At 42.9% G+C, this 15,285-nt stretch overlaps 1 protein-coding gene across 3 annotated transcripts in view; it reads right to left on the bottom strand.

The window, feature by feature from the left end:
- The window catches only part of CFAP65 (cilia and flagella associated protein 65), a 58,210-nt gene that overhangs the window by 12,353 nt on the left and 30,572 nt on the right, over window positions 1–15,285 (bottom strand). For 2 of the 3 annotated variants that reach the window (XM_060261286.1, XM_060261284.1), the window contains exons 13-25: window positions 15,050–15,274; window positions 14,587–14,745; window positions 14,223–14,388; window positions 14,007–14,135; window positions 11,076–11,292; window positions 10,751–10,879; window positions 9,609–9,785; window positions 8,706–8,772; window positions 7,595–7,705; window positions 6,089–6,280; window positions 3,496–3,658; window positions 1,196–1,335; window positions 561–677 (exon numbers count right to left, since the gene is read on the bottom strand). In XM_060261286.1, coding sequence (XP_060117269.1) covers window positions 561–677; window positions 1,196–1,335; window positions 3,496–3,658; window positions 6,089–6,280; window positions 7,595–7,705; window positions 8,706–8,772; window positions 9,609–9,785; window positions 10,751–10,879; window positions 11,076–11,292; window positions 14,007–14,135; window positions 14,223–14,388; window positions 14,587–14,745; window positions 15,050–15,274 — 1,992 coding nt within the window. Of the gene's footprint in view, window positions 1–560; window positions 678–1,195; window positions 1,340–3,495; window positions 3,659–6,088; window positions 6,281–7,594; window positions 7,706–8,705; window positions 8,773–9,608; window positions 9,786–10,750; window positions 10,880–11,075; window positions 11,293–14,006; window positions 14,136–14,222; window positions 14,389–14,586; window positions 14,746–15,049; window positions 15,275–15,285 lie in introns of all 3 variants that reach the window. The other variant, XM_060261285.1, reaches the window with a different exon arrangement.

Consider the following 15,285-nt stretch of genomic DNA (forward strand, 5'->3'; position numbering starts at 1 on the left):
CTTATTTGGTACATACACTGTGAAACAGTTTTTAGAACTTTGTCTTTTTTCTTAGGCAGCACATAATTTCCACAGAACCTGTACCCTCTATGCAGTTGTGACATCTGCAAGAGTTTATGTTGCCTAACTTTAACTATACTGTTGCCCTGACCAGGCTGGCCTGATCTTGTCAGATCTTGGAAGGGCCCTGGTTAATATTTGAATGGGAGACAACCAATGGAGTGCAGAGTCTCTAGGCAAAGGCAGACAATAACAAACCATCTCTCAGTGTCTCTTGCCTTGAAAATCATATGGAGTCACTGTATGTTGGCTGAAACTTGACAGCACTTTTCACCACCGCCAATTTTGCTACATACGTTTTACATTATCACTGACGTTAACGAATCAAGCAATAACAACTCCCCAAGTTTAGAAAGCTCATTCATTTTGAAGCTATGTAGAAGGTCCATCTTTTTGAACTGTGGCCTCTATGGTAAGCACTGAAATCCTTTTTTAAGTTACTTTCAGCTACCAATGTCACTGAGTTTAGATATTAAGAGAAAGGACCTACTTAGCCTCACCTCACAGATCAGATCAACATTGTAGAAGCAAGGGGTTTCACTTGTATGTAGTGTGAGAACGCAATGAGTGCTCTCTCCAGCTGGAACAATCCCAGTCTCTGGAACAATGTTCAACACCTATAAACAAAACAAGAGATGATTGCATATAACAATGCATCCCTACCAAATACTGTAATAGCTGTTACTCCTATTCTGAAATCACGTACTATCCCTCATAGCATGCAAAAGGTTACATACAAATTAACCCTGAGGTTACATACAAATTAGCAAAAACTGGCTAAAAAAACTCTAATAATTTAGTTAGGAAATAGCAAAACACCTTTGCCAATCTGTTTGCTGTAACTGCCATGTTCTGTTATATTTGTAGTTTTACAACAGTATTTTATGCCTTTTTATGTATGATTTTATGGCCATTCAGCTTTAATTTTGTACGATTTTACTGTTTTTAAATGCTGATTTAGGCTGTGAATAAACAAATCAATCAATCATACGCTCCACTGGTTCAGATGTCAAATCTAAAAAAGGTCGTTGTGAGATGGGCACAGCCAAACTAAGTTCTATAGGAAGCTGAAATGAAACAGAAGAGCAAGGAGAGTGCCAAAAGGAAGGGAAGCAGTCAAACGGATGGAGCTCACCACCATGGCATTTGAAGTTCCAATGTACCAAGTAAAAACGATTGCCTCCTTCTCAGATGTGTTGTTGAGAAAGAAGAGGCGGCTGCATTTGCTGTAAACTGGGATGTTGCTAAAACAAATCCGGGGCTGAGATAAATACACTGCCTGGAACGAAAAAGACAGGTGATCCCTTAGCCTAAAAAAGATGAGGTCCTTTTCCTTCTCCCTCCTGTGAGCAGAAGGAAGAGGACCTACAGATGTGCCTAGCATAGGTAGTTAATGGTAGTCACTGAGGAAGCAACAGATTTATTACATATTAAACTAGGCCTACTGTATATACAAATGAGTAACCAACTGATTTTATACAAACTTCCAATATACTGATTTAGACCACTGGTCTATCTAACTCCATATTGATTCTTCACAGTTTCAGAAGAAACAGTTCACAGTTTTTGGGACCTGAGATTCTGCATGCAAAGCACATGCTTTAGCACTGAGTTATTATCCCTGTAGTTTCCATAACTTGACTGCATCTTATTTGTCTGTTTTCACACTCCAGAGAAACGGGGCCAAATTAATTATATGCTTGTTTCTAACTTAACATTTTGTGGGGTAATTATTGAGCAGCTGGTAATAGAGCAATTGGAGGAGTTCCTAGACGACACATCTACCTTTGCGATTTTTCAGTCTGGCTTCAGGCCTGATTTTAGATTGTCCTACTAGTTCTGGTAAACAATCTGCACCTACAAATAGGTAAGAAGGAATGCCTGCTTCATTAATACTGATTTCGCTGTTTCTGCAGTATGGCCAATGACACTTTATTGTTGTATCCTTTTGGAAAAATCATGGGGATTGTGAAACACAATTCTGAAATTATTCGGATTGTTTCTATTTAACAAGCAAGGAAGAATCCACAAGCTGAATTCAACCAGGGACATTGCCCAGGATTCAGTTATAAATGAGAGAGCTTCAATTGTCTGTAGCTTTGGAAATGGGTGTCATCGATATGCTGTTATATGCAGTGGTACATCTCTTTGAATAAACCTCCAGATGTGATAATCTCTGTTCTGAATCAGTGCCTGAATTGGTTAAGTGGTTGAAGGAGAACAGTCTGAAACTAAATCCAGCTACGATGGAGGTGATGCTGGATGGTAAGGTTGAGTTTTACGTGATGTCGCACTGCCAGCTAGAAATAAGGCTCCATGGTAGATTCTGTTAAGAGTCCTTTTGGATCCTACCCTTTTGTTTGAAAAACAGGTAAAATGTAGTAGCCAAGAATACATTTTTTCTATGCACTTGGCACACAAAACAGCATCTTTCTTTGACTCAGCTAATCCAGCCACACCAATCTATGCTTCGGTAAATTTGAGGACTGAATACTGTAACTCACTCTACATGGATTACCCCTGAAAACAAATTTAGGAAATTGTGAGTGCAGATTGTAGTAGTCGGTTTATTGATGAAAGTTAAGCTAGCCACCTAAATTATTCAAATATCAAGATCTTTGCATTGGCTGTTCATTTTATTTCTGTGTTCAATTTAAGGTACTGCTTAAAATCTTTAACACCTTTTTAGGGCCTGAGGTCTACATACTTGGAAGAACATCTCTAATGGAATCTGTGTGACCAACAGCATTCCTCTGGTCATGCTTTCTGTCTCTTTGTGCAAGTATGGATGGTGCTATATCATACACAATTCTTTCTCTGTGGCAGACTATATTCTGTGAAATAGAGTTCCTAAGAACACGAGGAAGACCTCATTTTTAGAAACCTCGTTGAGTTTGAGCTCGTTCAAAGGTTTTGCAAGACCATTTAACTGGGGCATAGTATTCTAATAGCTGTCAATACCCTTTTAAAAATTCTATTTTGTTCTAGTTTGCTTTATTTGTTCTTACCCAACTTGGGTCTCCAGGCTGAGGAGAAAGATGGGCTAATAATTTTAATAAATAAATCTTTGTATAGACTGGTTACGTATAAATATAATACATTTAATATAAAACTGATTCTTAGAATGGGCTGGCACACATGCAGCCTAGAAGTTCACGCAACATGAAGCCCTTGAAATACATATAGCATGGGAGCTAAATATTGTGAATGACAAAGTGTTTTGAAAATACACACAGTTTTTGTGGGCTCGTGTGTTAAAAGCTGCACATTGTATTTTATGGGAAAGTATCCTTCAAATAGCCAGTGCTACATTAAAACTGCACCACTAAGATAAGAGAAGCTGGTGCAGTGCCAAGGATTCATTTTCAGTGTCAATTTGAAATGCCTTTTCAGTACTCTCCCATGCATTACTGGAAACTCAGTAATTTTCAATACTTACCAAGCCAGGCACTGTTAATTTTGCAGATCCTAGTGCTGTGACAGGAGACACTACTTTATCAAACTGTGCCGCCTCTCTCATAACATGTGGATCATAGCCTACGCCCTGGAAGGTGATCAGAGCACAGTCTCCCTCAAGGATGTGGATGGGCACATCCACCTAGGCAGAGAGAGAGGAGAAAAAAGACTTGCAGCTTGAAAGAGCCCTGGTTTGCTCTGGATTTGGTCAGCAGTATAATAATAATAATAATAATAATAATAATAATAATAATAATAATAATAATAGATTTTATTTATATCCCGCCCTCCCCGCCTAGGCAGGCTCAGGGCGGCTAACAACATGTCCATACAACAATTATACAAACTTTTAAAATCAACATTAGTCTTAAAAACATTCTGGTTTAAAATTGACAATAAATTAGCAAAAGGCATTCCTGGTGCTATTCTATCAGTTGGCATGATGGCGAAAGTCACTGAAGCGAGTCCATCAATCAGCAATCCGCAAAGGCCATCCTGAAAAGGATGGTCTTGCAGGCCCTGCGGAATTGGTCAAGGCTCCGCAGGGCCCACACCTCTTCCGGGAGCTGGTTCCATAGGTGTGGAGCTACAAAAGAGAAGGCCCGTGTGTTCTGCAGTTTTGCCTCCTTTGGCCTGTATTGTTTGGAACATAGCAGCCATCCTGGAAGCCTGGAATAAACCCCTCAAGTACCAATTTTGAGGAGGTATGGACATATCAGGAGAGACTGTAACTCTATTTTGGACAAAGATTTTTCAAATTGGCACTGAAGAGGAAACTGGTGTCAGATTTCAATTGGCAGTTAATATCTTTGGAAACCAACAAGCTGCCGGAGGATCACAACTTTGAAAGCCCCGCTGTTTGACATGAAAAGGGAAGCATTATCTTTACATGCACTGTGGTACTCTCCTCTATATTCTGTTACACATGCCTGTGTATAGGTTCCAGGACTAAATCCTCTTTCAGTTAAAGCATGGCTACAGTCCAAGAAACTCAGTTTTATTAAATCTGGTCAAAAAGAACAGTTCATTCCAGTATTTTTGATAGACATTGGCCATTTGGGTATACAAATCAAACATTTATTCTCATTTACAGGCCCCTACTATATGATTAGGGAGTTTTGTACAACAAATGCACATTTTTAAAGTTCATTTATTATATCTAGATATTTTCCTTCAAGGCTGCGTTTCTGTTGCAGTTACATCTTTCTAGAATTCAATCTGCAGTATTTTGTAACTGAGAAAAAATTGACGGTTCTCCAAGATAGTTGCAATTGTGGTGTAAAATGTGGTTGTGTGGGTACAGTGTCTGTTCACCCACTAGACTTCTGAGTATAACCCAACTGCTTCTCCCATCCCATAGCGTCAGAATTTTGTGAACTTTCAAAGCATATATTATTACCCAAATACCCATCTACATCCTCAGTGTTCAACTACCTACTCAAAGATGCTCATCCACCTTTCTTTTAAATGGAAAAGGGTAAAGCTACCCCACTGAATTCACTCCATTGAAACTTTGTTTTGTTAAACTTTGTTTAATGTTATTGTAATTCCCTAGAGATTGTGTGCTCCTCTTCTCCTATACAAGAGCACACATCTAGTTAGATTTATTTTTTTTAGAGAGGGAGAGCAAGGTTTTGTGTCCACCATCATCTATTCAAAAGGTTTTAATGATGAAAATCAGTACGGAACAGGGATTTTTTAAAAAGCCCAGCAAGAACTCATTTGCATATTACGCCACACCCCTTGAGGCCAAGCCAACCGGATCTACGTTCCTTTTCAAAAAAAGCCCTGGTTTAGAGGATTATCATGCATAGGTTAAAATACAATTTGGGCACACTCTGAATTATAGCTTAAGGTTCCAGATAAAAGGGTGACAGTGGTATCAAAGATTTCAGGTTTTCACGGCTGGCATCATCATTAGGGTTTGTAGAATCTTTCGGGCTCAAGTGCCGTGTTCTACTGGAGAAAGTTTTCCTTCCAGACGTTTCGTTCTCAGCTGCGGAGAACATCCTCGGTGGTGTTGCAGCCGGCGCAGGCGCTCTGACCTTCTTGGCTGCTGTGCATTGAGTGAGGCCAGGGCTGCTCTCAACACCCCCCCTCCAGCCTAGAAATAGCAGCTCTCCAGCAGCCCTGGCCTCACTCAATGCACAGCAGCCAAGAAGGTCAGAGCGCCTGCTCCGGCTGCAACGCCACTGAGGATGTTCTCCGCAGCTGAGAACGAAACGTCTGGAAGGAAAACTTTCTCCAGTAGAACACGGCACTTGAGCCCGAAAGATTCTACAAGCCCTAATGGTGACAGTGGTGCTTCAGCTTTGTACCATGATACTATTGTTCTCTGCAATATACAAGAATGGGAGCTAGGAGTGCTGAAGAGACCCAATAAGGACGTCTCCGAACAAGTTAAACCATCAGCAGTTACGAGGCAATGAGATGGATGTGACTGTATCAGTGGGAGAAGAGCAGCTGAAGAAACGTAAGTTCTAACTGTATACGTGGGTGGCATTGGGAATGTTATGAAATATCTGCACATTTCTTAAGACAAAGTACTTCCTCTTGAGGAAGAAAACCTTACGGAGTACATTTTGGCTTCCAGTGGGGCAAAAATCCACTCAGTATGGGCAGTCAAGCCTGGGCCAATCTCTCCTTTTGGATTTAAACAGAGAAACACTGCATGCTGATGATTTTCTTCTTGAACCTTCATCAGAGCATCCACCTGGATTTCATAAACTACTTTCGTAGCCCCTCCATTGTATAGTTCATAGATCTGCAAGGGAAAAAAATGCAAGTTTACTGCTGGAAGGCTAGTCTACACCGCCTGCCAGGTTACTCACACGAACCATCCAGTTTTTACCCAGCACAACACTATCAGGAGTAGATCCTCTTAGTAGCTATGGATGGAGATAATATTTTGAGGTAATTTCCCAGCAGAATTACCAAGTTTACTCCTTTACACACTCTCTACTATGCACAAATAAAACTCATAGGGCGTTTTCGCACTGACCTTCAAGTGGCGCGACCACCTTCTTCACACCAGAGGATCTGCGCGGATTTCGCACAAGAAGCGCCAGAGCACCCAAAAGAGGCGGCGACTTCCGTCGCAAAAGCCGCTCAAACGTTTTCCTGCTTCTCGGCGGTTTCCGTTTGAGCGGGTTTCGCGACGGAAGTCGCCGGCTCTTTTGGGTGCTCCGGCGCTTCTTGTGCGAAATCCGCGCAGATCCTCCGGTGTGAAGAGGGTGGTCGCGCCACTTGAAGGTCAGTGCGAAAACGCCCATAGGGAAAAGGCAGGCTCTCCAGTAACGAATTTCAAACAGGCCGGATACTCAAGAGAGACTGTACAGTATGCAATAATCACAAAAAGCCACACTTTCTCCAAAGATGGACAGCTATGTACGGTTTAAGCCTAAAGGGCACTAATGCTGGGCAAAATGGATGTTACCTCAGCAAAATAGGGATTCCCAAATACATATTTGCCAAGCTACTGCAAATGCAGGGGTGGAATCATTTATTTATTTAGGCAATCTATATTCTGCCCTTTCCCAAAACGGGCTCAGGGTGGATCACAACATTCTAAATACAATATAAAACAACAGAATTACATCAATAGGAACAATACAGTTCTATGGAAAAGTGAGTGGAAGAGGAGGGGTGCTTTATCCTCTCTGTCCCTACTGACTTTCCTATGCAAATGCCCTCCCCACAATTGCTTTCTTTAATTGGCCACATTTTACATCGATAGATAGATGAGAGAATAAATGAGTTAAAATGTCCCATGCTGGGGAGGGGGACAATCAGCAAGTGGATAAGCACACCTCTAATATGTGACATCCCCCCTCAACGCAAACACCCCCCCTGCTTTGATCTTTCAAGGCAAGCATGCCTCACACTCCATGGCCCTCACTCACAGACTGTTTCTCCTGTCATCCATCATCCTGGGTTGCCTTCTATCCAAACCTGGCCACTGAAGTCCCTTTTCTTTATACTGATTTTTACAATTCAGCCCAGGGGGGTGGGGGGTTGAGGCTGGGGGGGGGGGCTAGAAAAAGACAAAACAAGACAAATATTACTTTGGATATTTCACCTGTTTAGGAGGGTCACAGGTTCCAATAGCAATGGGTGTAAACACATGCTTGGTTGAAGTGAAGTGAATGTAGTGCCGCTCTAGATTCAAGGTCACGCCAATAAAATTCAGCTGGAGATGCAGAATTTTTTTAAAAGAAAAGGACAGACTGTTAAGACAGTATCATCATATGTTGTCAAGGCATCTCATGCTTGCTTCAAAAAAGAGATACAGAAGGACAGCCAGAGGTGTCTTTGCATTCCTATGCTTAGGGGGTGGGGAACAAGACCTCCTGGGAACAGTTCTGCAGCACTGCCAGAGGATCTCATTCCCACGCAAATTTGCCCTCTGGTTCACAGCATAAGAGCTTCTGGCCAGCTCCCTGGCCATAGGACAGGAGGGCTATGCTCCAGGCCAGAACTCCTGCGCTCCAAAATCAGCTTCCCCACTGGGCAGCCACCAAGACATGTGCCAAGTGGGCTGAGCCAAGTGAGCCCATCCACAGGCTTTGCACGAAGGCACAGTTAAGCCTGTGTTTTCACAGCTTGCTCAACAAGCTGAATTTTCAGCTGACGGTAGCCCCTGAAGAGAAAAATGGAAAAGAAAAGACTGATGGGAACACATTGTTCTCACTGGAGATCTTGGGAGGATGATGGGCACCTAGTGGAGGCCCAATGGAGCATAAGAGGAGTGCCCATTAGATCACAGGGTAACTGATTCAACTTGACACGCTGAGGGGAGAGGGAGGGAAAGTGAGCTGAGCTCACTAATCAAGCTCAGCCTGATGATGGAACACTAAAGATAAAAAAGGGGAACTGATATAAAGTAATTGAGGACCGTGACTCCTATTTTTGCCCAGAAGAGACAACCAGTGAGCTAATCTGTTCCTGTAAAATACCACAGCATCCCTATTGGGGGAAAGACAGACTTAAGAAGAGTTGAAATAAGAGGTTTCTTGAAGACAAAATCACTGCACAATTGTGACTGCACTGTCACAAGCACTCTAGGTCTTGACTACATCATAAAGGGTAGGAATTTTTTTTAAAAAAAATCTATGCCTGCACTGGAGTGAAAGCGTTTCCAGGAAAATAATGCCCCCAATGCCATACAGGCAGTTGAAATAGAATCATACCAGAATTTCTCGACCGTGGGAGATCTTCAACAACACCGGAAGTCGGTCAGTACCAAAGAAATCATGTCTGGAAGGGCAAGAACAAGCACAAGTATCAGAATTGCAGACAGAACAAACTGTTCCAAAGTATGAGCTAGAAAATATGTCTCAAACAGTAAATTATGGGAACAAAGTTCGAGACCAGTGACACCGTGAAGACCGACAAAATTTTATTCAAAGTATAAGCTTTTGTGTGCCACTGGACTCAACTTTGTTCTGTTGCTTCAGACCAACACAGCTCCCCGCCTGAATCTAGTAAATTAGGGACAATTTATTTCCCTGATAAAGAGGTGCACTGCTGCGTAAAGATCTTTCCAGGCAGAAGGGCGCAAACACCTCTCTGGATAGGGACAAAGAGTAGTGAGACCGCTTAGATTTGCAGTGGTTTCTGAGCCCTACGCGTAAGCTCAGGACATCCAAGAATCAGGCTTTAGGGAATGCAGAATCAGTGTAATTTTTTCCCTTCTATTTTAGCAACAAAGAGTAGGACTCCAGTAGCACATTAAAGAGTAGCAACATTTGTGGCAAGGTATGAGCTTTTGCGAGTCACTACCCACCTGCCACAAATTGTGTTAGTCTTTAAGATACTACTGGATTATTGCTCTTTTTTTACTGCTACAGACAGACTAACGCAGCTACCCGTCTTGATCTATCTTTTATTTTGTAGAGCCCTTCGCATGTCTCGGCGTGTGTTTGTATGGAAGCGTCTGGTTTTGGATTGACACGACACTGCCCTTCCACATCAGCTCTCATGGGCATGAAAGCTGTGTTAATGAATCCTGATCGATACAGGAGCCGACCTTGGCGTATGGGTTTGAGATCAGCTCCCACTTGAGGAAGAAAGGAACCAAGGTTTGTGGGTACCTATAGGATAGATGTACAGTTTGCTCTTGCCCTGGAAGGAGATTTCCTGACTTGGGACAAATGCTAAAAAGTCGGTTATCCTGGATCCGCATCTGGTGTAGCTCACTGGGATCATACTCAGCACTTTCTGCCCAGTATTCCATGTCTATCTTCTGGTCGGAAGGAAACAGAAAGGCCCTAGGAAGCATCCATCAGCCAAGGTAAGAGAAAAACAAACACAACTCATTATTAAAAGGCAAAGATTACTGACTTGATATTGAGGAAAGTAGCAAGCGGATTATGCTGCTTGCCTAATTGTCGTACAAAGCAAGCTTTGCAAATCTGATCATACATGAGTGCACTTGGCTTTTTAAAGATAATTTTCTTCTTATAAGCTATCCAAATTCTGCATCCAAAAGCTGGGTTCTGCACCTATATAAACAATACGCACATTGAATGCATAAGACTTCCTTCATAATTCATTCTGCATTTTCACTGTCTTGGTACAGTTAGTTCTGGTTTTGCTAGTCATAGGGAAAGGGAACGAATCAAACTGATCCCCTGCTCATTGGGAATCTTTTTTTCTGGCATCTTCTGATTTCAAAAACTTAAGTAGGCATTGAAGCATATCTGTTGTCCATCTCATATTTAGAAAAGTAGGATGGGAATAATGTTAATAAGTAAATCTTCAAAGTCGTGTACATTAGAAACTACACACACACACACACTTTAAATAAGAACAAAGATTTTCAGGGAGTTAAACTGTTTCCTCAACACCATACGCTGTGCTTTTCTTTGCCTTTCTAATAATTGTGGTATATGTTTAACTCTGATCCACACCCACAGTTCTGCCATTGCAACAGGCCTTGTCTCTATACACATACACACATATGTATGCAGCTCAACTGGTCCTTAACACTGCAGCTTCCCTCTCTACCCTCCAGTGAGCCCTGAGGGAGCATTCTGGTATTTTGTCTCAGATTCTAGTGAGAACCAGAGGCCCGAGGGATTCTAAAACATCACAAGCATATTCCATTCACTGACTTCCCTCATTTAGTGGAGCCATAAAGAAGGTCAAGACCCTGTTCGAACCTGAACAATACGAGTTGTTCATGGAGCTCTTACAACTATTCCCTGAATAGGACCAGAGAATGATTACTCACCAGTTCACAGGCATCGCCCCACTATTTTGCAGCATCAGCACCACCGCAGAGGGCTCACTTCCGACGGGAGCAGCGCCGAAGTTGAAATCCAGCACGACAGGGGTGTAAACGGGGGGCATCCGTTGTGTGCTGCGGTTAAAAATAAATGGATGTGACAAAAAGTCCTGAAGGCAGACTGCAGATTCCCAGATATGCCATTATATTTTGACTTCTGCATACTTGAGAAATGGAAGTGCCTTTCAGACTCTGAAGAATTAGGACTACTCCTGCAAATGAACAGAGAAAGCAAGGAGTGAAAAATAAACAGGAGAACAACAAACTTTACCTGTGTCTGGTAGGCACTCTGAAGGTGAGCTCTTGCGGAGTTGGATCTCGCTCCAGATACTTATTCAGAGTCTCCAGGGAAAAAAGCTGCCAGAGGTGCAGCTTGCAAATGCCACGGGCACTGCCTGTCCCGCAAGCATCAGTGATGCAGATGGATGGATAGATGCCTGTGGCTGTCACACTACACACTGGCTGCTTTTCTACAAGAGGTTCCTTGGCTTGTTGGCAGGGGTAGAAATACAGAAAAGTTATTGCAGTTGAGATAACACAGTACTGTTTTAGACCATTTTATAACTCAAAAAACGCATCCCCTGTCCCCTTCCTTTATGGCGAACTTTCCACCGGCCATCGAAATAGAGGGGCACCAAAGAAGAGGTACAAGGACTCCTTGAAGAAATCCCTTGGCACCTGTCGCATCAACCATCACCAGTGGTCTGACCTAGCCTCAGATCGCAAAGCATGGAGGCACACCATCCACCAGGCTGCCTCTTCCTTTGAGAACGCACGCATAGCTGGTCCTGAGGACAAAAGGAGATTGAGGAAGAATCGCACTGCTACAGCACCAACCCCAAATCAGACTTTTCCCTGCAGCCACTGTGGCCGGACCTGCCTGTCCCGCTGGTCTTGAGGACAAAAGGAGATTGAGGAAGAATCGCACTGCTACAGCACCAACCCCAAATCAGACTTTTCCCTGCAGCCGCTGTGGCCGGACCTGCCTGTCCCGCATTGGTCTTGTCAGCCACCAGCGAGCCTGCAGCAGACGTGGACTACTGCACCCTTCTTAAATCTTCGTTCGCGAAGTCAAGCCGAGAGAGAGACAAACCATATTTCCCTTTTCCCACTGTAGACATACTGCGTTCCTCCAATGCTCCAACAGCATTTACTATTTCTGGGGAAATGTGCTTCTTCTCCCAGATTCAATGCTATTAGAATTGCTGGTTACTATGGTTCTGTCAATTTCACAGACTTCCGTCGACTGTTGTTTGTGACATGAGATGAGAAGGTCTATAGAAGGAAGCGCTGATTATCATGGCTGTTGCCTTAGATGAGAAAAGCTAATGGACAGGCTCTGATCTAGGAGCTTTAGGCAAAAGACAGCAAGAAGGCAATTTTGCCTTTGAAACTTGATACAGAGAATCAAGCTGAAACCTCTAGAGTTGAGGTTTCAGCTAGAAATAAACACCCTAAATAAATAACTATAGTTTTCTTCTCACATCTCCTCCCTCCCCAGATCTGATTCCCACATGAATGTCTGTGCTTGATGTAGGAGACAGCAAATAGTAGCTGTGCTCTCCTGTACATTCCTTCACAATCTCTCCAGTGCCAGGCACAAATGAAAGGAAAAGGAGAAGAGGGAGCTGTTCTGACTATTTCTTCCTCCCACTCCGTACAAACATGTGCATGCCCTTCTAAAAAAATGACTAGGCAGCACAGATGAGGCAAAGTCTCTAAAGTTTGTAGGAATGAGGGGAAAAAACTCATTGCTCCTTTGGAAAATATGAAAAAGAATGTAAATGTGCAACAAATATGCAATAAAAGAAATAGATGAAAAAGCCCATCAGCAGAGCTGCATCTGGAAAAGCACTTTGTCAGTTTAATTTGTTTTTACAACTATAAAAAAGAGAGGTTGACCTAGAGAGGAGTTTCTCAAAATGCCTTTCCCATAAGTCACGCCCACTGTACTATTGTTGGAGTTTTTAATTTTTTTTTCTCTGTGTGTACACGTGCATGCATGCCTAGAAGTCATGGCAACTTCTGGTGACTGGGGCATGGAGGACATTCAGAGAAGTGGCTTGATATGGCCTGCCTCTGCCTCCCGCTCCTAGTATTGAAAAGAGGTCTCCCGTCCAAATATTTGCCAGGGTCAGCCCTGCTCACCTTCCAAGATCTGATGAGATCAGGCTTGCCTAGGCTATCCACGCCAGAGCTTTTTCTTTTTTTCTGCATTGATAAGTGCTCTCCACTTGCAAGATAGTACTACGGCATTTAGTTTCCTTTGGATTAGAGGTAATTTTGTAATATTTGCTTGTTCACAACTACACACGCTCAGCATTTTGCATGCAAGCAGATCGTAAAAGCAGATGGCGCACTTGCTAACTCCATACAGATTCCAGAACAGCAATGACATGAACCATTATGGGACCTTTTGCTGTTGCAAGTTCACTCGGTCTTTGAATTCAAACCGCAACTATTTAGTTGTCTCTCCAACCAACCCCCCAGGTGTTATATATATTTACTGAAATATTTATAAATTGCCTTTCACAAAAATTTTATTTGTAAAGCAAAATCACAGGACTGAACTACTAATCGAATAAACTAAACTAACTAAACTAATGCCAATCAAGGCACCATTTTCCATTCTGAAAGGAAGCCTCACCAAACCTAGCCAATGGTTCCCACTGCCCGGTTTCCTTGAAGGCTGATTACTTCTCCTCTCCCATTACAGAGCATAAATCCACTTTGTATTTTAGATAAACCACAAAGATATTCCCTCTTCTCACCAGTATGTTGCGTGAGGGGCGGGACATCATATTACCACCACTCCACTGGAGTTTGCACAGATATTCCATATAGGATTTTTAAAAGTGTGAAGGAAGGCCCCTGGATTAACAGGAGACACCTTGACCCTCTTGTGCCAGAAATTCACTTAAGATCATTCAAATGACAGAGGATGGAACACTATAACAATATAAAAGAAGCAACAGGTGAGCTCCCTTTGCCTAAGAAGCTCATGGCCTAAGCTAGGCATTTTGCTAACTCATCACTCAGCTTCGAGCTACAGAAGCTTTTTGGAAGGTTAAATACGTAGTGAAATAAGGACAGTCTCATCTGGTGCTGAATCCCCACCACCACACCTGCACTCAAACAGATAAATAATTTGCTTATTGTGGACAGTGACCTATATTACTTTCCAGTTCCTCTAACTGCTCACCTTTCACAGTGGAGAGGGCATAAAAGACAGTCCAGGTGTAGTGCAACTGACGGGCTGGGCTAAAAGTTGCTCGCAACAAGATCTTTCCCCGAGCAGGAATTGTTCCTCTGTAGTGGTCAAGTTCTATTGCTGGGATGGGGGGGGGGGGGGAGAAATGGTATGAACATGGAGCAGAGAACTCAGACAGCCACAAAGATTTGCACCTTTAATAAATACCTAGTGTGTCACTGGCAACTTCTTCAGGGTCACACGGTCCAGTGATCGACTGCTCCACACTGAGTATATATTTTAGGGAACAGGCCCCATTGTTTAACAGCACAAATTCACATGACTGTGTTCTGCCAACTAAGATACTGCCAGCATCCACTTGCTCTTCTAGTGCCTGCAGCCCAAACACAGAAAGATCAGGCCCATCAAGCAAAACAGATTATAGGAATTTCTTCTAAATATACTCCCATACTCAAGACAATGAGGTCCAGAGATGCTAGATTGCCCCTTGAGTTTGCTTTAATGGGCACCTCTATAATAGTGCTTAAACTCTCCTCCAACACTCTTTATTCCCCCAAATGTTGTAACTTACTGTTAAGGTGGCCATTGCTCCCTCCCCGATAACTCGTAGTGGATAACGAACATTCTCTGGGGCTTTGTCATTCAGCATCTCTTGATCTCTCCACACCGTCACCCAAGCCCGCAGAAGATATTTTATCTCCTCACTAGGGGTGAAGGTCCATGTCTGAGCCTTAAATCACATGCAAATGAAGAAGATGGTCAGTGTTTTCTGACTGTCCAGAATGCAGAATCCAGAACATGAAAACAGTTAAAGATAAAGAGAAACTTTTAAGAAGACTTCAGCTGCCACGCATCCACTTCAGTGGCTTCTCGGGCATTATTTCTCCTCTCTGGAACTATGTGTGTATGAATGTGCTTATCTAGTTTTTACAGGGAAAGCGGAAGCATACTACCATCCATGACTGAAAGTGGACTGTGTTACCATTCAATGTAACTGCTTCAAATTACTCAGCAAAAACCATGTGTCTACTCACCAAAGCTTCATTGGGAAGAATAGTCCCTTCAGCAGGCTGGACAGACAGGAACTTTTTGTCAGACTGCTGGATCTTCCACTTGAAGAACATGGGAAGCCGAGTGGAGTTCTTTATAGCATAGGTATGTGAGGAAGAGAGACCCACACACGTGGGCTTGAAATAGATGCTGCCATCACCTTCTAAGAGTAGGACAAGAGGCTCAGCACAGCTCTGGAGAATGATTTCCTGAAGAAGCA

The sequence above is a fragment of the Heteronotia binoei genome, chromosome 21 (assembly GCF_032191835.1).
Source record: "Heteronotia binoei isolate CCM8104 ecotype False Entrance Well chromosome 21, APGP_CSIRO_Hbin_v1, whole genome shotgun sequence".
Taxonomy (NCBI): Eukaryota; Metazoa; Chordata; class Lepidosauria; order Squamata; family Gekkonidae; genus Heteronotia; species Heteronotia binoei.